The sequence below is a fragment of the Megalobrama amblycephala genome, linkage group LG1, assembly GCF_018812025.1.
Source record: "Megalobrama amblycephala isolate DHTTF-2021 linkage group LG1, ASM1881202v1, whole genome shotgun sequence".
Lineage (NCBI taxonomy): Eukaryota > Metazoa > Chordata > Actinopteri > Cypriniformes > Xenocyprididae > Megalobrama > Megalobrama amblycephala.
In genome coordinates this window covers 28,493,059-28,517,480 of record NC_063044.1, presented here as the reverse complement: position 1 = coordinate 28,517,480, position 24,422 = coordinate 28,493,059, and the positions used below count along the sequence as shown (strand labels likewise).

General features: G+C 37.8%; 1 protein-coding gene and 1 long non-coding RNA gene across 4 annotated transcripts in view; one reads left to right on the top strand and one right to left on the bottom strand.

Annotated features, from left to right (window-relative positions):
• Positions 1-1,020: 1,020 nt before the first annotated feature.
• Positions 1,021-24,422, top strand: part of LOC125266791 (Na(+)/H(+) exchange regulatory cofactor NHE-RF2) — a 39,525-nt gene continuing 16,123 nt past the window's right edge. The window contains exons 1-3 of one of the 3 annotated variants that reach the window (XM_048187828.1): positions 1,021-1,505; positions 1,715-1,950; positions 4,057-4,299. In XM_048187828.1, coding sequence (XP_048043785.1) covers positions 1,744-1,950; positions 4,057-4,299 — 450 coding nt within the window. In that variant the 5' untranslated portion in view covers positions 1,021-1,505; positions 1,715-1,743. Of the gene's footprint in view, positions 1,951-4,056; positions 4,300-24,422 lie in introns of all 3 variants that reach the window. The other 2 variants (XM_048187818.1, XM_048187809.1) reach the window with 2 other exon arrangements.
• LOC125266805 overlaps positions 22,643-24,422 on the bottom strand; it is a 55,345-nt gene continuing 53,565 nt past the window's right edge. Inside the window, exon 3 of the long non-coding RNA XR_007184555.1 lies at positions 22,643-23,603. This is a non-coding gene — a long non-coding RNA (uncharacterized LOC125266805). The remainder of the gene's footprint in view (positions 23,604-24,422) is intronic.

The window sequence follows — 24,422 nt, the reverse complement described above, 5'->3', positions numbered from 1 at the left end:
GTATATATATATATATATATATATATGTTTTTTTTTTATGGAGGAAAGAAAGTCAAACAAGTTCAGAACCACATGAAGGTGAGATTTGGTTGAACTGTTTCACATCTGTCAAAATCTGCTAAAACCAAAAATCTGTTAAAAGACGTGTTTGAGTGTTGGTAATGTTTTTATTTGCCAGCAGTCTGAATGATGGCCCTCATTTTGTATATTGCTCTTTTGTAAACCGCATGCCAACATATCTCAATTGCTACGCTGACCTGCTAATTATAAGGATATGGAGGAGTAAGAAACAATACCACAGAACATTACATAAACCTTTGCAAAGTATCTGGAAATGTAACAAAAATGAACAGACATGTTGTACCCTTATTAAATAAGGAACTGGCAGAACCTACAGAAAAGTCAAGGGCTGACGCTTTTTATAGAGCTTCACTAAATTGGAGTCCCAGAAATGTGCTGTTTTGCTTTTTTAATCCACACATAGACACTCCAAAGGATGGATATTACTTTAGTCACCGCTGTATTAACTTTCGAGCGAGTAATAATCATAAGTACGCAATCTACTAGAAGTGTAACCCTCTCGCTAGTTGCTTTTTTCGCCAGCAGAGAGCAGCACAATCAATCACAAGTGTCCTCAATGTGCGCGGCTGCTCTATATGTGGGTTGTGACCCGAAATGTTCTCAAATTCATATTATTTATTTATATTTTATGTGAAGTTGCACATGAGACGCAAATACTTTCTCTCTTTTGGTCGCTCACCTCTCTTCTCCGTCCATTTCACTGTCATGTGCTGAACTGAACTGTTCGCTTACATTAAAGCTACTGGATTGTTATTGTTTTGCAGGCTGCGAATTATAGGGCTATATGAGCCATTAATACGGCCTTTTGAGACTTTCCCAAAGGTCTTAATAAAAGACTATCATTTTTTTCTCTTATTTTTACATATAAGTGTGTGTGTTCAAACTTTTCATTTTCACCGACAAATAAACCATAACAAATCGCGTTTCCCCCGTAACCATAACAACACGCGCAGCACTTGGCTATATCATCGCAATGCAATACAGCTATATTTTTAATGTCGATACATCACAAAACCTTGTTTTGTTCTAAACGTTATTTATGTTTTCTGAGGTAACAACGCTTGGTCGTGACAGATGCTGCTTGTCGAAAATTATTTTTACCTTTACGTTGACTTACGAGACCTCAAATTCCTTCAAATGCCAAAATATCAATTATCGAGTAAGAAGCAGTGTTTTTAGCACACAATAAAAGTTGGTGTCCATGTTTTCTTGTTAAAGTCGAAGTTTACACATATATTCTTTGTGTGTAAGGCTGTAAGCACTGATGTAAGGCTCTTTCGCCACATTTCTGCTGTTATGGGCGGTCTTATTCACGCCACAGCACAGTTTGTCAGTGGACAGCAGCGGCACCAGTTGCGTTTCTCTCTCTCCGTGGGCAGAATGTCTCATGGAGGAGTTTTGGATGCGCCCATGAACATCCACAGGTAGTTACACAGTCACCACTTTGGCATTTTTCTTGCAGAGGCATTTTTTTCTGCTGTTTTTGTTGTTATTGTCTTGCATGCACATTGTTGTCAGTACACTGCGGACTGTGCACTAGACCAAACAGAACCGACAGCGATGCTTGCTTATAAACATTTGCGGATGCTTTAGTTTTTGCAGAATATAACGCTAAGTTGGATTTTATTGCAAGTTTGGATGTGAAGACAAAAGCGAAATACAATGGCAAGTGATTTGAAGCCTCGGTTGTGTGTAATGAAGAAAGGAGAGAACGGCTACGGGTTTCATCTGCACGGAGAGAAAGGAAAAACCGGACAGTACATACGGAAAGTGGAACGCGCGTCCCCGGCTGAGGCATCGGGGCTGCGCGCGGGTGACCGTGTGGTGGAGGTGAACGGCGAGAACGTGGAGAGAGAGACACACCATCAGGTACATCATCACACCTGTGCTGATCTCGCATGTTCACGTTACACTATTATTTTTATAGATTTTGAACGACATCAATATGTAAAAAAGCTGCTTTGTGAGGTAATTACATGATATATGTGCGCGTTAAGTTTCAAAAGCTTTGGGGTCAGTAAGATTTTTTTTTGTAAAGGATGGATTAAATTGATCAAAAGTGACCGTAAAGACGTTTATAATGTTACAAAAGACTTATATTTCAAAAATCATCATATCAGAATGATTTCTGAAGGATCATGTGACACTGAAGACTGGAGTAATGATGCTAAAAATTCAGCTTTGAACACAGGAATGAATTAAATATAATTTGAATAAGTTATAGTGTCGTCAAATATTTGAATAATATTTGAAAATATTACTTTTTACTGTATTTTTGATCATAAGAGACTTCTTTTAAAAACATTAAGCGTATTACTGACAAACGTTTGAACGGTTGTGAACACTTTTTAATCATGCTTGAAATGAGATTTTGTTTGAGATATTAATTTCCTTATAAAACTCAAATTTTATGCAATGCATGAGTTTAGGTGGATATTGAAATGGAGGAAACGCTTCAGTAGTGTTTAAAATCATCCCAGGATGCACCTCATGAAGTTGTTTGATAAATATCCAGAATGTATGAGGGTTTTCATTTGTGTTTTGGTCACAACATCATTCCCATAGTGCCATTTGTGTTACTTCATAGTTTCAACAACTTCACTGTTATTCTAAATGTGTAAAAACAGTCATGGAAATGTGTCGGTGTGTCCAAACCTTTGACTGGCAGTTTATATACAGGCCAGTATAAACATTAGAGAATAAGATCCATGTATTTGAGGTAAGAAGGTTTGGGCTTTGGAAACAACTTTGCATGGAAAATAAAGAGCCTTGCATATTAGAAACCTGTGGACAATATTCTTGTGAAAGCACCATGAAATTCCATGCATTTCTTTAATGGTGTTGAAGCTTTGACAGCAGCTGGAGACTTTACAGCATTACAGCCGAAGACTATATGACTAGATATTTCTTTGTGTTTAGAGTCTCACATGCACTGCATGGTGCATATGTTGAAGTCATGGAATCTGAACTTGTATGCAGTTCCAGTTGTGACAGGAGGATCATATAACACCATGTGAATGGTAGTGTAGTGGAAAGCACATCTTAAAAAGTTTGGGGCCAGTAAGATATAATATATGTATCATGGTTTCCACAGCATAAATCATGTTCACATCCTTTAAAGGGGTCCTTGATTATGATTTCACTTCTTTAACTTTAGTTAGTGTGTAATGTTGCTGTTTGAGCATAAACAAACAACATCTGCAATGTTACGATGCTCAAAGTTCAATGCAAAGGGAGATATTTTCTTTAAAAGAATTCTGTTTAAGAACTACAACAAACGGCTAGTAGGGACTACAGTGAGCTTCTTCCCGGGTTAGTGACATCACTATCCCTAAAATTTACATAAACCCCGCCCCCGGGAACACGTGACAAAAGGGGGTGAGGCCATGTTGGGCTGCTTTAGAGAAGAGGAAGAGTTGTTGTAGTTGAGTGTTGTTAACATGCTGTCATTTCACGCCGGACTGCTTCACAAATGAGCATGACTGCACATGCTAGTCGATGAGTTGAATCAACTCCACAGCAACTACATAAATTTATCCACTAACCGTTCAGAAACGTCCAGTTTCATTCTAAAAGTTGTAACTTCTTCCTGAGTCTCTCCATCAGTGTCTGACTCCGGTTTGAACAATGTAAGGTTGAACACTGTTACTGACAATCCTCATTTTGGCTGCGTGAGATTCTCCAGTTTTGTTGTTGTTGAGCAACTGAAGCTGTTAAAGCTCCGCCCTCTTCCGGGAGCAGCAGCTCATTTGCATTTAAAGGGACACACACAAAAACGGCATGTTTTTGCTCACACCCAAATAGGGGCAAATTTGACAAGCTATAATAAATGATCTGTGGGGTATTTTGAGCTGAAACTTCACAGACACATTCTGGGGACACCAGAGACTTATATTACATCTTGTAAAAGGGGCATTATAGATCCCCTTTAGGCTCAGCCTATAGTTCCTCAGTTTTGCTATCTCTTCCGCTCAGGTGGTGCAACGGATCAAAGCCGTGGAACATGAGACCAGACTGCTGGTGGTTGACCGGGAGACTGACGAGTACTTCCGCAGCCTGCGTCTCACCTGCACGGAGGAAATGGCCATCCGAACGAGCCCTGCAGCCACGACCCCGTCACCCTCTCCGTCCACCAGTAAACAGGGCAATGGATCAGTGTCCAAACGAAGTGAGATCTCCAAACCCATCAGGAAACCTCCATCACGAGCTCCTAAGAAGGTGTGTGGGTCCATTCTCTGTCTGTCTGTAATCTTTCTCTGAACAATTCCTAAAAGAACCATGAAAAGAACATTCTAATAATGGATGTTAAATGTTGAAGGGACAACATATAAATGTAGGTTAATTAACCCACAATGATATGATAAGAACTGTGGCCGGTTGCATAAACTGCTTAGACTAGTCTTAAAGGTGCTAAATAGGATGTTTTGTTTTATACATTTTTGCAATATTACTTGAAACTGTCTTTACTAACTGATAAAAGACTATTTATTAGGTGCACTGAAAGGAATAATATTAATATACATCATCTGTGCACGAGGTAGGGCCTTAAAAACATCAGCCAATTGTTTACGTGATCATCGCGTAAACAATTGGCCCTCTGGCTTGTCAATCACTGCCATGACGTTCCTTGTGAGAGACATGCGTGGCTGCGCGCTCCAGTAACTTTCCACACCCCACAGGCACCGCATGCAATGTTTTTGTCAGGAGACAGGAGTAACAACTGCAGATTATGAGTTACCTGCGGTGAGTCCGACATAATGAATCCACTAACACGACACAGCGAATGCCGGTGGTCAACACTCGTGTTCCAATACTCGTGCACGAGTTTTGGGAGGCGTTCCTTTGAAATGAGCTGTGAAGGAGGGGGGTTGTTCTTACGCATGCGCTCATTTCAAAAACTCACTAACAGTCTTTGGTTTCTCAGTCGACGAAAAAATCCTCTCTATCACCTTTAAAGTTAGTCATCTAATTTTTTTCTTCAAGACTGGTCCTAACTTTTTAAGGTCAGTTAAATAAAAAGGTAGGTCGGTCTAATTTAAATTGGAAAAGTAAGTCTGATTACACCTTGGTTAACTGCTAGTTATTCAAACTAGTTCTTAAGTCACAGTCTTAACATAGTGGCTAAGTTTATGCAACTGGTCCCAGTTCTTGAAAGAACCATGTAAAGAACATTTTAATAATCTAAAGAACCTTTTTCACTATAAAGAAGCTTTTGTGCAATGGAAAGGTTCCATGGGATGTTTAAGGTTCTTCATGGAATCATTGATGCCAATAAAGAACCCTAAAGGTTTTTAAAGGTCAATTCACACTGCACCAACAAACGGCAACAGACATTTAGTCAGGTTTTGTCGGATCAGTGTTTTACCCTTGTTAGAGACTGTTGCCGTTGGTTGGCACTTGTTTTTGTCGAACATATTAAATCTGTGTTTGTCAGGTCGTGGAGTGTCTGAGAAGTGACATACTCTAAGCTGGTGATTGTCTGGTCTGAGTCTGTCGGTGCAGTGTGAATTGGCCTTAAGAGTGTATAACCTTTTGATTAACCCACATTGATATGTTGGCCCTTTTCCCTTGTCTAAGGGGGTTTTCAGACCTGTAGATCATTTGCTTTGTTCCAAAACAAGAGCTTAATTTGTTACAATGTTGCATTTTCTTCTTGATTCGGTTCACTTTCAAACGGCAACTTTTTGAAGCGTACCAAAATGTTTATGCAAGTCACATGTGAGTAAAACTGTCCTCTTATTGGTCAGGGTTCACCTATTTATGTTCAAGATGGATTGACATTTTCACTCCGTGGGCTTGTTGTGGCTTCATCTGTAGCTGTCGTGACACATGCAAACATTTGATTCCCACCCTGACTGATAAATTATATATATTGAATTACATTTATAATTATATAATATATATATCTTATAATGCAGTTAGAGTGGGAATCAAGGCTTCATCGGGACATCATTCTTACAATTACACAGATGAAGAGGTGCTCTTTGATTTTCAACCACAAAAACTCACAGAATCAGATACTACTGCTTTTTATAAAACACATTTCTCATAATGAATATTATGATACCGGTGGTCCGTTGGTTCGAATTGTTTTCTCACCTCAACCGTACCACTCCAGAGTTCAATCGGGCCGAGACAACCTCTTTCAGGCAATCTTGGAGCGATTGTTTTGGTGTGGATCCGAGCGAGATTGCCGTGTTCATATATGTAGAAAACACACCAGGTTCTGAAACAAATGCTCCAAACGAGCCAGGTGTGAAAAATGTAACCCTAAAATGTAAATCAAGGTCTTTGCATCATAAAGTAGGTTGAACATCTGGGACAGCTGGACTTCACCAGAGTTGGATGCAGTTCTCACATATCCTAACAGACAGTTTATTTAGAGGTTATCAGTTCCTATTGCGTCTCAGAGAAAATGTGTTCATAATATATGCTGCCATAATTATGGATTAATGGGTTAATTCATTGAGTTTAAAACAATGAGTTCAGTGACTTTGTTTGTAGCTCAGATATTATCTTGTTGGCTCTGTCATGGTTGGTCAGCGTCTAATATGTGACACTGTAATTGTTTTGCAGTAAGTGTGCACATGAGACGAGCTTCTTCAGGACACTGACCTTGTTTCCCATGGCTTATATAATCAGGAAAATTGCTCTTTTGGCCTTTTAAAAGCATAAAAGATTCTGGCCAAGAATTTTTTCAGTGATTATTCCACTTACGCTTTCTTATTGCATCAACATCACATACTATGTGTATAGATACTAATTTTACTTGAAACAATACTTAATATTCAAATATTTGTACCCATAGTATCGTTTTACAGGCAGCAAAAATGCTCAGTTTTATCACATAAAGAAGTACTAGCACATCTCTCCTCCACACACCACATGATTTGATGTATCAGTCATGTCCGTAACACAAACATTGCTGAAGTGTAAAACTTGGGGTCAGGGACTTGTTCAGACATTAAGAGTGTGCTTATTTAACATGTGCGCATAATAAGGAAGAGAAGTAAGTGCAGATCATGTTTGAAGATATCACATGGCAAAAATGACCATCTTTAGTCTTTTAATGCAGTATTTGTATAGCATCTTAAATCATATATTTGTCTTTTCCTGAGCCTAATGCATACATCCAACATCTGCTCTCACTTACAGCCCACTTTCCAAATGGGTTTACATAATCCAGTGCTGTTTCATTACGATGTTGAGTGGGAAAGACAGAGCGTGTGAGAGGGTGGGTGTGTAACAGCCTCACATGTGTGTGATAATAATGGCTATGACAGTTAAATTGTTAACATCGCAGAAGCCAACTAGGTCAAAACAGAGAGAGGCTGTTGAAGCTGTTTCTGAAATCCATCAGAAGATGAACAGAGCAGAGCTCATCATCAGATGACATTTACACAGAGCAACATCTTGATTTTACTCACATATTTAGATTACTTTCCATTCTGAGCCGTGATTGATAAAATACAAAGAGAAACCTTGGAAAATAAAGATCTAAAGAACCACATAAGAGTAATTCAAACACACTCAAGAACATTTCAGAGTCATAATTCACCCCAAAATCAAAAGAAAAAGGGTGTGATTTTGGGGTGAATTATGACTCAGAGATGTTATTGACTGTGTTTGAATTACAAATTGCTTTATGGTACTTTGTAGATTAAAAAATGTTCCATTGGTTCTTCAGATCAATGTTTGGTTTCTATGTTTTGGACATAATTAGACAATAAAAAGTTCTTTGTGGAACTTTATCATGTGCTAATCAAGCTATATTGGTTAATATAATCAAGTTTTGGTTCTAATTCCAACATTTGTTGGCGTAACAAACATTCTGAGCTCCAAGTTTGACGATAGAGCTGAACTATGGATATTGCCCAGTTCTTCTGTCATCATTTACTCATCCTCAATTTGTTCCAAACCTGTATAATTTTTTTCTTCTGTTGAACACAAAAGAAGATATTTTGAAGAATGTTGGTAATCAAAAGCCGCTTTTCCACCATCAGGCCAAACGGTTCTCATTGCGTAACCGTTCCATTCCGTGCTGATCCGGACCAGCTGGAACATTTCCGGTTTCGTTTTCCACTGTGGGGCTGATAACGGCTGCTCTTTGGAATGTAATATAAAAGTGTTAGTCATTGGTAACGCAACGGTTTACTTATGATATGAGATGTAATAACGATCGCGTTATGGTGGATGATTAGATATTTCTTTTAATTTTATTAATTTGTGTTTACGTCACTCAAATAGAGCGCTTAGCCAGCTACGGAGAAACTGGTAGCCAGGCAACAGACAAGTGACCAATCCTGTGTGTCGACATCACTTAACAGATTCTACCAGCACGATTCAGCATGGTTAGACAACCGTGTGGAGGATTCTGGGCCGAGAACGGTTTCCGTACCAGGCTCCAGTGGAAACACTACTGGAACCGTTCCTTACCATTCTAAGAACCGTTCAGCCCGATGGCCGGCTAAACAGTTGACAACAGCCATTGACTTCCATAGTAGGAAAAAAAATACTCTGGAAGTCAATGGCTACCAACAACTGTCTGGTTGCCCCATTCCCATTAGAACAGTTTTTGGATTTGGTGATTGGAAAAGCCATATCCTGGTGTTGAAAAACCACTCTAGACATGTGTTTAGCCGTGTATATGTGGGAACAATCTTGAGGGACGTCTTCCTGTACAGTGGCCTCATATTGGCTGGTATTATTGCCCATGCAGACCTATTATTGGACTTGCTGATTCCTCTCAGTGTTTAACAGTTGGTTGTGTTGTAACCACCATTGACTTTCTCCAGACGTCAGTAGACTGTAGGAAAGTGATGACTCATGAAAACAAACTCCCATCAGACCACTGCTCAGGGTTCCAGGTTTGGTGCCTCGAACGTAAATTATCCCTCTTTGTGTGTTGCTTTTGGATACAAGAGGTTTTTGAATTGTCGCTCTGCCATAAAGTTGAAACTGAAAATCTCATTTTACAGCACTGAGTCATGAGTGATTTGGATCTGTGGTCATATTTGAGGCTGCTCCTTTGTGATATTTTGCAACTATCATCTTTTATCATTTATCGCTGTTGGCTAGCCACTTTAACAATTCAGTTTGTTCTTTATTTTTGAGATATTTGGATTCAAAATAACTGTACCATTTTTGTGCATCACCTACACTACAATTTGGACTTGATTGGCGTGTATTCAATCTATTAGGTATGATGATAAATTGCATAAGATGACATCTCAAATATGTGTGACAACTTGCCCCAACATAAATGTGACCACCAACAATTTACAAAAAACTCTGTATTGTCTTAAAAACAGGTTCTATCACGTACATCAGAAATAAGCACATTAGGAAGCGTACAGACTTTAGAAAACTATTCGGGCAGGAAATAGAGGCCGTCTTTGGAAGCAGAGGAGTCATGTGTGTGTTTGAGGTGATCTGGGAGTCCTGAGCCATAAAGGAAGGGGTCCTGGGAAGGGGTAGAAAGAAACCCTTCGCGGCATTTGAAGAGCCACACTGACTAAAACTAAAACAGTGTAATCAGTATCTGTGTCTGTCTAAAAGTAATAAGTACAGAATATATTCACAGATATCATTCACAAAATTGCATAATATAAAGTTCTGCACATGAAGATCATGCTAAGCACCTCAAACAAAACTCTGGCTATATCAAATCAAGTTTTGATAACACGACTCTGGAAAACTTCCAGCTAGATTTCCTCAAAAGCATTTATTTATTTGTTTGTTTTTGTTTTTATTATTTGTTATTTTATTTATTTTGTGTTTTATTTAGTGTTTTACTGTTTGTTCTTTTATTTATGTATTGTTTGTTTCATTTATTGTTTTATTTAAGGTTTAGTGTTTACTGTTTTTTTATTGTTTGTTTGTTTTGTTGTTTTTGTTTTATTTAGTGTTTTACCATTTATTCTTGTTTGTTTATTAATTGTTTTTTATTTATTGTTTTTGTGTTTTATTTAGTGTCTTACCATTTATTTTTGTTTATTATTTTTATTTAGTGTTTACTGTTTGTTTGTTTTATTTATTTATTGTTTTGATGTGTATTTAATGTTTTACTGTTTATTCTTGTTTATTTATTATTTGTTTTATTTATTTAGTGTTTACTGTTTGTTTGTTTGTTTGTTTTATGTATTGTTTTTGTTTTATTTAGTTTTTTACCATTTATTCTTGTTTATTTATTATTTGTTTGTTTGTTTTGTTGTTTTAGTGTTTATTTAATGTTTTACTGTTTATTCTTGTTTATTTATATTATTTGTTTGTTTTATTTATTTAGTGTTTATTGTTTGTTTGTTTATGTATTGTTTTTTGTTTTATTTGGTGTTTTTTACCATTTGTTTGTTTTATTTATTGTTTTAGTGTTTATTTAATGTTTTACGGTTTATTCTTGTTTCTTTATTGTTTGTTTGTTTGTTTTATTTATAGTTTGTGTTTACTGTTTGTTTATTGTTTGTTTGTTTTATTTATTGTTTTATCTATTGTTTTATTGTAGAATAAAAATTCTGATAAACGTGTAAGTTTAAGTAATCCCCACCAAAGTGCCTGTTTTTTGCCATTTTTCTGGGGCCTTTTTTTCCATACTCAGCAAATTGTCAGATTCAGCAACCCGAGAAGGATGTTTGGACTCTTTACATCTTTCCCTTTCATTTTTTCCTTCTAGGAGCTCTAGGAAAAGTTACATGGAAAGGAGAGATTTGCCAATACTGCTCCAGCAGCTCCACTGAGCAGATCTTCCATAACGCTTTGTAAATATTTGAAGATTTTAGCGTTGTTATTTCTCCCTGTTTTTCCAGAGTAGCTCTTTCTCCAGCTGTTGCTGTTATGGAGGAATTACATGATCATCTGAAGCTGTTCTCAAGATGTCCGGAGATTTCACAACTACTAATGTTCATAAAACAGCAAACTGAACATGCAGCACGTACACATAGGAACAGCCCCGTTCCCATCCTTAGCTGATTGACGCTGGGGTTGTCTGGCTTTGATTTGTGACCCTTAAACTCTGTTTAAGTGTTTAAATCACTGTCACATGCAAGACAACAGCCTGAACCTGTTGCACAACACTTCAGCTCAATGACAACACTGTATCTCTACAATATTTTCACATTTTCTGAAGAAAATCTGTTAACTCACCACCACAATGCTGGAGTGTTGCTAGTGGTTTTCAGTGCTATGTGGCTGTTATAGGTCTTAAAGAGACAGTACACCCAAAAGTGAAAATTCTGTCAGCATTTACTCATGCCATTTCAAACAATATGACTTTCTCTCTTCTATGGAACACAAAAAAAAAAGATGTTTTGAAAAAATACCATATTACCATTGTCTTTTGTTTTGGACTTTCGTTGAACAGATAAAATCACTTCAAAACATTTTTTTTTTCCACAGAAAAAAGAAAGTTATACAGGTTTGGAATGACATGTGGGCGAGTAAATAATGACTGCATTTCCATTATTTGGGTTAAATATCCCTTTAACATGGATATGATCTGGATTTAATCCACTGTTCATGCAGCTTGTAAGCAAAGTTTAGGCAGTTGAACGAGGCTGTTTAAGAAAGTTAAACACACTTAGCCCGTCCTGAGGTGTTGACAGTCATCTGGGTCAGAGAACGTGAGATCTGGAACGGTGCTGGACTGACCTACTTCCACACAAGCTTGTGATGTTTTGAACTCGGGAGATCGAAACCGATCCCAATGTCTCGGATTCTCCAATCTTTTTTTCCCCTGCCTGTTTTTCAAGCATCTTTTTTCGCTGGCATAAATGAAACCATCTGCTTCAGCATCACACATCTGTCTAAACAAACACGATACGAACAAATGTTTGAGTGCTTGATTTTGAGTTGAATATAAACTATGGCCTAGAAAGTAATGGCATACAGATCACCTGTATATACTAACGTCCATGAAACGAGAGGCTGATTTTCGTTTGGTGTATTGAAACACAAGCATCATGGGAAAGGCAGACCCGTACATCTGAACTCAGACATGCAGGTAAAGGTTCATATGACAGTCAGTGCACAATGTGTGTGTGTTTGCATGTCTCCGTGAGTGAAGTGTCTGCATACTTGAACATCACTCAGTGTGGTTGGTTCATTAGTGGACTTTTGAATCGCTAATATCCCTGTGGGCATGTACCAGCCAAACCTGCTCTTAAAGGCAATTTCGGGTCTACATTTCCATGAAAACTAAGAGAAAGTTATATGCTTTCAATTTCAAAACACTGGTATACAGTTTCACCTTATAAAAATGATTCCTATGTGATCCACTTTTTTTTTTTCTGTTTCTGTGAATGATTGTGGTTCAACTCATCACAGTTTGGCTGCTTTCTGCTGTTTGGATTCATTTGTCTTGGATAAATATATTTGTTTTGAAGCCTAAAGTGAAACAGTCTTACGAAACTAGACCTTTATAAAGTTTAGCTGCTTAAAGTTTTACAATTAGTATGCACTGACATAGTGGTGTTATTAAAGTCAATCTAAAATGAACAACTTTTTTCATTGTAAATTATATAGAATACATGTTATATAATATGTCTAGTTTAGATTTTTTATGTAATGCAATGACAACAGAATTCATATATTATATATAATATTGTATATATGAATAGATAGATAGACGGACAGACGGAGATGGATGGATGGATGGATGGACAGACGGATGGATAGATAGACAGACGGATGGATAGACAGACAGACAGACAGGCGGATGGATAGATAGATAGACGGATGGATAGACAGACAGACAGACAGGCGGATGGATAGATAGATAGACGGACGGATGGATAGACGGACGGACGGATAGATAGATGGATGGATGGACGGATAGACAGGCGGATGGATAGATAGATAGACGGACGGATGGATGGATGGACGGACAGATAGATAGATAGATAGATAGATGGATGGTCGTATGGATGGATGGACGGACAGATGGATGGATAGACAGACAGATGGACAGATGATAGACAGATGGAGAGATAGATGGATAGATAGATGGATGGATAGATGGATAGACAGACAGACAGATGGATAGACGGATGGATGGATAGATGGACAGACGGATGGATGGATGGACAGACGGATTGATTGATTGATTGATTGATTGATTGATTGATTGATTGGATGGATGGATGGATGGACAGACAGACAGATGATAGACTGATGGATAGATAGATAGACGGACGGATAGATGGCAGACAGACAGACAGATAGATGGATAGACGGCAGACAGACAGATTAATGGATAGACGACAGACAGACAGATTGATGGATAGATGGCAGACAGACAGATTGATGGATAGACGACAGACAGACAGACAGACAGCTAGATGGATAGACAGCAGACAGACAGACAGATAGATGGATAGACGACAGACAGACAGATTGATGGATAGACGGCAGACAGACAGATTGATGGATAGACGACAGACAGACAGATTGATGGATAGACGGCAGACAGACAGATTGATGGATAGACGACAGACAGACAGATTGATGGATAGACGACAGACAGATTGATGGATAGACGGCAGACAGACAGACAGCTAGATGGATAGACGGCAGACAGACAGACAGACAGACAGATAGATGGATAGACGACAGACAGACAGACAGCTAGATGGATAGATGGCAGACAGACAGACAGACAGATAGATGGATAGACGACAGACAGATTGATGGATAGACGGCAGACAGACAGATTGATGGATAGACGGCAGACAGACAGACAGATAGATGGATAGATGACAGACAGATTGATGGATAGACGGCAGACAGACAGACAGATTGATGGATAGACGGCAGACAGACAGACAGATTGATGGATAGACGGCAGACAGACAGACAGCTAGATGGATAGACGGCAGACAGACAGACAGACAGATAGATGGATAGACAACAGACAGACATATTGATGGATAGACGGCAGACAGACAGATAGATGGATAGACGACAGACAGATTGATGGATAGACGGCAGACAGACAGACAGATAGATGGATAGACGGTAGACAGACAGACAGATAGATGGAGAGATGACAGACAGACAGATAGATGGATAGACGACAGACAGATAGATGGATAGACGGCAGACAGACAGACAGATAGATGGATAGACGGCAGACAGACAGATAGATGGATAGACGGCAGGCAGACAGACAGACAGATAGATGGATAGACGGTAGACAGACAGACAGATAGATGGAGAGATGACAGACAGACAGATAGATGGATAGACGGCAGACAGACAGACAGATAGATGGATAGACGGCAGACAGACAGACAGATAGATGGATAGACGGCAGGCAGACAGACAGACAGATAGATGGATAGACGGTAGACAGACAGACAGATAGATGGATAGACGGCAGACAGACAGACAGATAGATGGATAGACGGCAGGCAGACAGACAGACAGATAGATGGATAGACGGTAGACAGACAGACAGATAGATGGAGAGATGACAGACAGACAGATAGATGGAGAGATGACAGACAGACAGATAGATGGATAGACGGCAGACAGACAGACAGATAGATGGATAGACGGCAGACAGACAGACAGATAGATGGATAGACGGCAGGCAGACAGACAGACAGATAGATGGATAGACGGTAGACAGACAGACAGATAGATGGAGAGATGACAGACAGACAGATAGATGGATAGACGACAGACAGATAGATGGATAGACGGCAGACAGACAGACAGATAGATGGATAGACGGCAGACAGACAGACAGATAGATGGATAGACGGTAGACAGACAGACAGATAGATGGAGAGATGACAGACAGACAGATAGATGGATAGACGACAGACAGATAGATGGATAGACGGCAGACAGACAGACAGATAGATGGATAGACGGCAGACAGACAGACAGACAGATAGATGGATAGACGGCAGACAGACAGATAGATGGATAGATGGCAGACAGACAGATGGATAGACGGCAGACAGACAGATTGATGGATAGACGGCAGACAGGCAGATTGATGGATAGACGACAGACAGATAGATGGATAGACGACAGACAGATGGATAGACGGCAGACAGACAGACAGACAGATTGATGGATAGACGACAGATAGATTGATGGATAGACGGCAGACAGACAGACAGACAGACTGATAGATTGACGGCAGGCAGACAGACAGATTGAAGGATAGACGGCAGACAGACAGACAGATAGATGGATAGATGGCAGACAGACAGATGGATAGACGGCAGACAGACAGACAGATTGATGGATAGACGACAGACAGATTGATGGATAGATGGCAGGCAGACAGACAGATTGAAGGATAGATGGCAGACAGACAGACAGACTGATGGATAGACGGCAGACAGACAGACAGATTGATTAATTGGTGGATTGGTTGGTGGATGGATGTTTGGAACAACATGATGGTGAGTACATTTTCTTTTTGGGTGAACTATCCCTTTAAGTAGGCAAATAGTTTTTGGTAGCACTGTAAATTAGCATAGTTTTGGTTTGCAGACTCTCACACTGATGCTTTAAACATTAGTTCTGGTTTGGTTGTGGTTTATGTGTTGTTTCTGCACACCGCTATACCTCACGGCTTCTTTCTCTCAGTCAAAGCCCCTCCTCATTATTCCCCCCATGTTCCCGCTGTGAGACGAGGGGCAACTGTGTCGAGTCCAGATGTGCGGATCTGTGGAACATTCTTGAGCTAGAGGGGTTCAGGCTGGGGTTCAGGAGGGGGAGGGAGTGCAGATTCCATTAAAGGGTCAGATGTGTGACAAAACAGACTCATCCCACTTAACTGGGTTTGTTGGGATTATTAACAATCAGAGCGACAGTGTCTGTTTGTCTGCGTAGAGAACATTAACCAGGGCTGCGTTTCATAAAAGCATCGTGAGCTAAGTTGATTGGTGGCAATGGTTCTACCATCTACTTAGGCTTACGATGCTTTTGGGAAACACAGGCCAGACCAGTTTCACATTGAATGTGTTAGTCATGTGACTGTAAATGAAACGCCCAGTGTATCACTCATTGGCCTGCCTGCAGGTCCAAGATTGGAGAAGCGTGATTTAGTTCTTATTTCCATTTTTTTTATTTAGTTTGTTTTCAGTAGTTGCTTTCTCTATATCAGGGGTGTTCAAACTTTTTTAAAAGGGGGCCAGATTCGATGTCGTGGACACATCTGGGGGCCGGTTCCTTATCTATCTATCTATCTATCTATATATATATATATATATATATATATATATATATATATATATATATATATATATATATATATATATATATATATATATATTAGGCCTACATGTTTTGTTTCTTGAAAACACAACAGATTTGACAAAAGCTTGAGCTGACAGAAGAGTAGTTTGAGACAGGACACAGATGCAAATTTAAAGGTGCCCTAGATTCAAAATTTGAATTTACCTCGGCATAGTTGAATAACAAGAGTTCAGTACATGGAAAAGACATACATTGAGTTTCAAACTCCATTGCTTTCTCTTTCTTATGTAAATCTCATTTGTTTAAAAGACTTCCGGAAAACACGCGGATCTCAACATAACACTGACTGTTACTTAACAGTCGGGGTGTACGCCCCAATATTTGCATATGCCAGCCCATGTTCCCAACATTATGAAAGGCATTAGACAAGGGCAGAATGTCTGGATCTGTGCAGAGCTGAATCAAGAGACTAGGTAAGCAAGAACAACAGCGAAAATGGCAGCTGGAGCAATAATAACTGACATGATCAATGATAGCATGATATTTTTAATGATATTTGTAAATTGTCTTTCTAAATGTTTCGTTAGCATGTTGCTAATGTACTGTTAAATGAGGTTAAAGTTACCATCGTTTCTTACTGAATTCACGGAGACAAGAGCCGTCGCTATTTTCATTTTTAAACACTTGCAGTCTGTATAATTCATAAACACAACTTCATTCTTTATAAATCTCTCCAACAGTGTAGCATTAGCCATTAGCCACGGAGCACAGCCTCAAACTCATAGAGAATCAAATATAAACATCAAAATAAATACTTTACTCACATAATTCGAAGCAAGCATACAGCATGCATGACGAACATCTTGTAAAGATCCATTTGAGGGTTATATTAGCTGTGTGAACTTTGTAAATGTGCTGTAATATAATCGAGAGCGGGTGTGGCAGGGAGCACGCAAATTAAAGGGGCGGCACGCTGAAAAAAATCAGTGCATAGTTAATGATGCCCCAAAATAGGCAGTTAAAAAAATTAATTAAAAAAAATCTATGGGGTATTTTGAGCTGAAACTTCACAGACACATTCAGGGGACACCTTAGACTTATATTACATCTTGTGAAAAAGCATTCTTGGGCACCTTTAATACACAAACAATATCTGTAAAACTTAACCTCGTTTTTAAAGGGTGAAATGTAAATATTATTACTGAGTTAGAACTCTATTCTTATTTAAATTAAAAGTACTCTAATTAGATCACCGCAGGTAAAACCATACATGGCACCTCACTACATGGTAAAATGTAAAAATATTGTTTCTATATCTAGAAAGGCTTTAAGGTATTTAGTCTAAATACACATTTAATATAAACAAGAATGCACAAAACTGAAAGTTTATGACAAAAATAGTCTGTAATGTGGCCTTTTGGGCATTTAAAGGGGCTCTATGTAAGATTTTTACTTTAATAAAGCATAAAAATACCCCAGTATGTTTGCAGATATTTTGGAAACATGCTAAGTTCACCTACTTGTTCCTCAGAAAAACAATGATACAGCCAGACATTCTACTTTGAAATGTGTGTTCCGTGTCGGAATGTCTGTCTTTGTTTTGGTCTGTGCGAAACCGTGTGCTGCCAGTTTGTCCAATAGTATTTCAACATCACAGGTTGCCAGTTGGTGGAAAACGCATATTGCAGCCATGGAAACCAGCAAACAAACTGGGTCAGAGAATCAGATAAAATCAGATCAAATAAAAATCTCTATGAACGACAGCATATTAAAACAGATAAATCAACTCATCAGCTTACAGTGTGTAAGTCTCCTCAGCTTTTATTGTCAATTGTGCTCCCTCTTGTTGCTGGCAACCCACGTCTTTTAACGAGGGGGCGGGCCAAATAATATTTTGAATTTGGACTGCAGTACCTATTTTGAACACTGGGTGTCATTCCTACATAGAGCCCCTTTAATACAAGTCAACATTAAAAATGAAATAAAATAACATATTAACCTACATTTCTGACAATATACCACAGTTACAGTTAGTGTTACCACAGTAAATCCGTGATAAATGTTGTTGAATTGTTGGTTGAAACTGGATCGGCTTAATGTTTCTCTTGATTTGCACGTTAGTGTTGTTGATTAAGTCAGCGCTGTTTCAACTGGCTTTAAACTGAATTAAATCACAAAGAGATTTGCAGCTTGTACCTGAGACCTCTTCGCCGAACTTGAACACTTCATGCTGGCTGTTTAGTAGTCGTGTGATCGAGACACTAAACACTAAGTAAACACATTTGTGAGCTTGTGAGTCGCGCGGTGCGCACAAGTAGCGCTGTTTCATTCCGCTTTTGGCATGTTTCCCTGGCCTAAATTCTAGTACTGCCACCTTGTGTTGACATTGTGAAACTGCACGATTTGTAAATTATGCATGGGGGCCACACATAATATATTTTAATAGACAAGCTGCGGGCCACTTAAAATTCATCCCCGGGCCGTAGTTTGGACACCCCGCTCTATATCATTGTTAGTTTTAGTTTTTTGAAGTTTTCAGTTTATTCGGTTTTTATTTTAGTTTTAGTATTTTTAGGATTGACATTGCTCTAACTTATTTGTTTTTATTTTTTAGAAATGTTTAACTTTTTGCCATCTAATAATGTAATTTCCATGTTTAGTTCTGGCAGGTTATAATTTATCATGTATCAAAAACTAAAATGAAAATTTTTTGTTTTATTTTAGTTAGTTTTTGAGTCACTACTGTTCAAAAGTTTGGGGTCTGTAGGATTTTTTTAAAGGAATTAAAACTTTTATTGAGCAAGCATGCATTAAATTGATCAAAAGTGACCTAATTTTACAAAAAAATTTACATATTCAAATAAATGCTGTTCTTTTGACCTTTCAAAGAATCCTGAAAAATATTTATCATGGGTTCCACAAAAATATTAAGCAGCACAACATTGTTGATAATAATAATAATAAATGTTTTTTGAGCATCAAATAATCATATTAGAATGATTTCTGAAGGATCATGTGACACTGAAGACTGGAGTAATGATGCTGAAAATCAGCTTTGATCACAGGAATATATTACATTTAAAAATATAATAGAAAACAGATATTTTAAGTTGTAGTAATATTCACAGTATTACTGTTTTTACTGTATCTTTTTTATTTAAAAAAATAATATAATAGTTGATGAACGTAAGAGACTTCTTACAAAAACATGAAGTATTATGACCCCAACTTTTTGTCTGTATGTTAAGATGGAGTAGGAGAAAGTATTTTGACATCAAAAATAAATCGGTGACATATGGAAGCTTGTTTTCGCCATTTATTAAAAAATTAAAAAGGTAATTGCGACTTTATATCTCACAATTCTGAGAAAAGAAGCCAGAATTACGAGTTTACCTCGCAATGGCAAAATATATAGTTAGAATTGCGAGTTCTAAACTCAAAATTGTGCGTTATATAAACTTAAAACTGCGAGATATAAATTCGCAATTCTGACTTGACTTCTTTTCTCAGAATTGTGAGTTATAAAGTCCAATTCTGAGGAAAAATGACTGACTTGTGAGTTTATATCATGCAATTCTGACTTCATAACTCGCAATTGTGAGTTTATATCACACAAGTTTGAGAAAAAAGTCAGAACTGCGAGATGTAAACTCTCAATTGCTATAAAGAAAGCCAGAATTGTTAGATAAAAAGTTGCAATTATAGCTTTTTTATTTTTTAGCCAGTGGCGGAAACAAGCTTCCATAGTGACAGTTAGAAAGCGTGCCTCTCAATATCACAACAGACCATGCTGAGTCCTCTTCGTTCAGTATGATTTTGCATCTGTGTACCACTGATTAAAAAAGCTTCCACTGAGGCTGAAACGGAAGAGATTCTAGACACATTTAGTGATCAAACACAGAGGATATTAGGAGCTTGTGAATGTAGAGCGTTGATGTGATGTAACCCTGGAGGGCACACTGCGTAGGATGAGCGGCAGCCTCACGCTGGGACTCTTCATGCGCTCTCTCTCTCTCTAACACATGGTCCTGACAGACACAGCCGGGCTTTGGGATACAACAGAAGAGATGAGCGTAATGATGTCTTCTTCACACATTGTTTGAATCACTGGTTTGTCACAGCGATTGCACAACCTCGAGTGTCACATGACCTCATCTATATGTACCTACTTATTTTCAACATTTTTGATGAAGTTTATGTATGTATTATGGATCATAAAGCTATTCTTATAATGCATTATAAGCATCTTCATGATCCTGTGAATAATTACCTCTTCTTGGTTACAAGCTTAATGAAAATAATGCATTAAATCACACAATATTAATGCTTTTTTAGTGCATTACTTTTTAACCATTTGATGCACAAATTAAATCATAAAGGAATGTTTTTTTAAAAAGTCTCGTATGAAAACCAAGCCTGCATTTATTTAAAGGTGCCCTCGAATGAAGAATTGAATTTATCTTGGCATAGTTAAATAACAAAAGTTCAGTACATGGAAATGACATACAGTGAGTCTTCAAACACCATTGTTTCCTCCTTCTTATATAAATCTCATTTGTTTAAAAGACCTCCGAAGAACAGGAGAATCTCAACATAATACGTAACAGTCGGGGTGTACGCCCCCAATATTTGCATATGCCAGCCCATGTTCCCAACATTATGAAAGGCATTAGACAAGGGCAGGCATTAACGTCTGGAGCAGCACAGCCGAATCATCAGACTGGGTAAGCAAGCAAGAACAATAGCAAAAAATGGCAGATGGAGCAATAATAACTGACATGATCCATGATAACATGATATTTTTAGTGATATTTGTAAACTGTCTTTCTAAATGTTTCGTTAGCATGTTGCTAATGTACTGTTAAATGTGGTTAAAGTTACCATCGTTTCTTACTGTATTCACGGAGACAAGAGCCGTCGCTGTTTTCATTTTTAAACACTTGCAGTCTGTATAATTCATAAACAACTTCATTCTTTATAAATCTCTCCAACAGTGTAGCATTAGCCATTAGCCACGGAGCACAGCCTCAAATTCATTCAGAATCAAATGTAAACAATATAACAGTATACAATACTCAAATAATCCGATGCATGCATGCCGCATGCATGACGAACACTTTGTAAAGATCCATTTGAGGGTTATATTAGCTGTGTGAACTTTGTTTAGGCACTGTTCAAGGTAAGCGCGAGCTCCGTGGGCGTGGAGCACGAGAATTAAAGGGGCCACACAGCATAAATCGGCTCATATTTAATGATGCCCCAAAATTAAATTAAAAAAATTAATTTAAAAAAATCTTTGGGATATTTTGAGCTGAAACTTCACAGACACATTCAGGGGACACCTTAGACTTATATTACATCTTGTAAAAAAAACGTTCGATGGCACCTTTAAGAGTAAAAATAGTAATATTATGAAATACTATACTGGTTTCCTATTTGAATATATTATAAAATGTAATTTATTCCTGTGATCAAAGCTGAATTTTCAGCATCATAACTCCAGTCTTCGGTGTCACATGATCCTTTAGAAATCATTCTGATATGCTGACTTGATGCTCAAGAAATAATTCTCGTTATTATCAATGTGGAAAACAGTTGTGCTGCTTTGTATTTTTGAGGAAAACGTATTCATTTTCTGATGAATAGAAAGTATTTGAAATAGAAATGTTTTGAAACATTATTAATGTCTTTACTGACACTTTTGATCAATGCATCCTTGTTGGCTAAAAGTATTAATTTCTTTCAAAAAAGATTAAAATGAATAAAAACATACTGATGCGGTAGTGTAAATGTTATCACAAAAAACACAATGACATACAAAGAGGCCAATTATGTAGAATTATAAGAAGATCAAGAAGGAATTTGCAAACCTTTGACATTTTTAATGCTTATTTTGCAGGAAAATCTCCATAATTGTGTCGGATTTAAAAAATTAAGGCAAGATAGCTGAAGTCATGATCTACGGAAGAGGATTAGGGCCAAGCAATAATAAAAAAAAATAAAACCATCTCGAGATTAAAGTTGTTAAATTTCGAGAAAAAACTTGTTAAATTTCAAGAAAAAAGTCGAGATAAAATGTTGAGAATAAACTCATTAAATTAAGAGAATAAAGTCATTAAATTACGAGAAAAAAGTCGTTAAATTATGAGAACAAATTCATAATTTATCGAATTTGTTCTCGTAATTTAACGAGTTTTTTTCTCATAATTTAATGAGTTTATTCTCAACATTTTACCTCGAATTTTTCTTGAAATTTAACGAGTTTTTTTCTCGTAATTTAACAAGTTTATTCTCAACATTTTATCTCGACTTTTTTCTCGAAATTTAACGACTTTTTTCTCAAAATTTACTAACTTTAATCTCGAGATGGTTTTATTTTTTTATTATTGCTTGGCCCTCATCCAGTTAAAATGTTAAAATAAACAAAGGGCAGAAGATGTGTAGAACTTTATAGATGACAGAATCTGAGGACATTCACAGATTCATTGCGGGTCTGATTGTGAGGAAAGGTCAAAGGTTATCACCCCCATGGTGGTTTGGGTGTAACATTACACCCTGAATGGTTAAAAATCTGACCACCATAGATTTCCACCATTATGCATTACAGTCACATTATAGTTATTAGAATTCTTTATATTGAAAGTGTATCATTTATTGTAGTCCATATCCTCTCATGTTTTATCTTGGCTTTCATGTGTACGGCCCATACAATGTGTTAAAACTGCATGTTGTTACACTCACTAAACATGTTTTTGGAGGGGGAAGTCATGTCGCAAGTGGTCGGGAATTTGGTGTAATTGATTCAACATGCTGGCTAGAGGTCACACAGCTACGAGGGGGGCGGCGTAACAGGACACCGCCGTGTGTAGATGTTTTCTGCTCGGGATTACTTGTGAATAAAGCTGAAGTGAAACGTTGCAGGATGGATTTTCATTTTGGAATAATTTAATGCAAGTTATGGTTAACCTGAGTCATAGTTAGGGTTGACTAGTAGGAACTTAAACCCTAAACATAGTTAGGGTTTCAGATCATTTTGTATGTAGGAAAATCCATATGATGTGGAAAAATAGGATGATATGTGTATATGTTTCCAGTCTCCTCCCTGCTCTGATCTGTGTACTTCCTGTGTAACTCCCTCCTGTGTTTCCTGCTGGGGGTGAAACGCCCGTGTCAGTTTGTCCATCTGCAGAGCCATCAGCGGGGCCTCTCTGCTTTGCGTCCTGCCGTCTGGGTCCCTCGCGTGTCAACGGCTGCAGGCGGTGCTGCCGTGTGGAGTGTGTCTGTGCTGGACTGATAACATGGGTGTGGGCCTGTGGAGCATCATCAACATACACAAACACACTAAAAACGTGAGAAGAACTGCTATACAGTGAATACACTGAACACATGAAGTAGCGCTCACAGTTAGGGATGAAAATTGAAAAGAATTGGAAATGATTCTAGTTCAGGTTCCTAATGGGGCCATTAAGGTTTAGTATTTTAATGGAATAAATATTTGGGGGAAAAGAAATGCAATTCCAAAAAGTGGTGTTTATATGGCCTTTTAATGAATTCTTGGTCTTTTTTTGGCAGTTTCTTTCAGTCAAATTGGCATGAAATATACATTAAACAATACTGAATTAGCCAAACAACATTTTATTCATTTAATTGTATAAAATGCTACTGATAAATCATGATGCGTATCTTTAGCTACACATCATTTGAACAACCAATCAGTAACAGCTTATTGTTCAGGAATCTGACTGGGCTTGTTGCCCTGTATGGCTTTGATTCACTAAAAAGGACCGGCTAATTTGATTGAAAATTGGACTATACTACTTGTATTGACTGTTTTTGATTCACTTAAAGAACCGACTCAGAGTCATTTGATTGAGAATCGGACTGCACTACTTGTATTGAATTTTTTTGATTCACTTAAAGAACTGACTCATTAGAGTCATTTGTTTGGGAATCGGACTGCACTACTTGTATTGACTGTTTTTGATTCACTTAAAGAACCGACTCAGAGTCATTTGATTGAGAATCGGACTGCACTACTTGTATTGAATGTTTTTGATTCACTTAAAGAAACGACTCATTAGAGTCATTTGTTTGGGAATCGGACTGCACTACTTGTATTGAATGTTTTT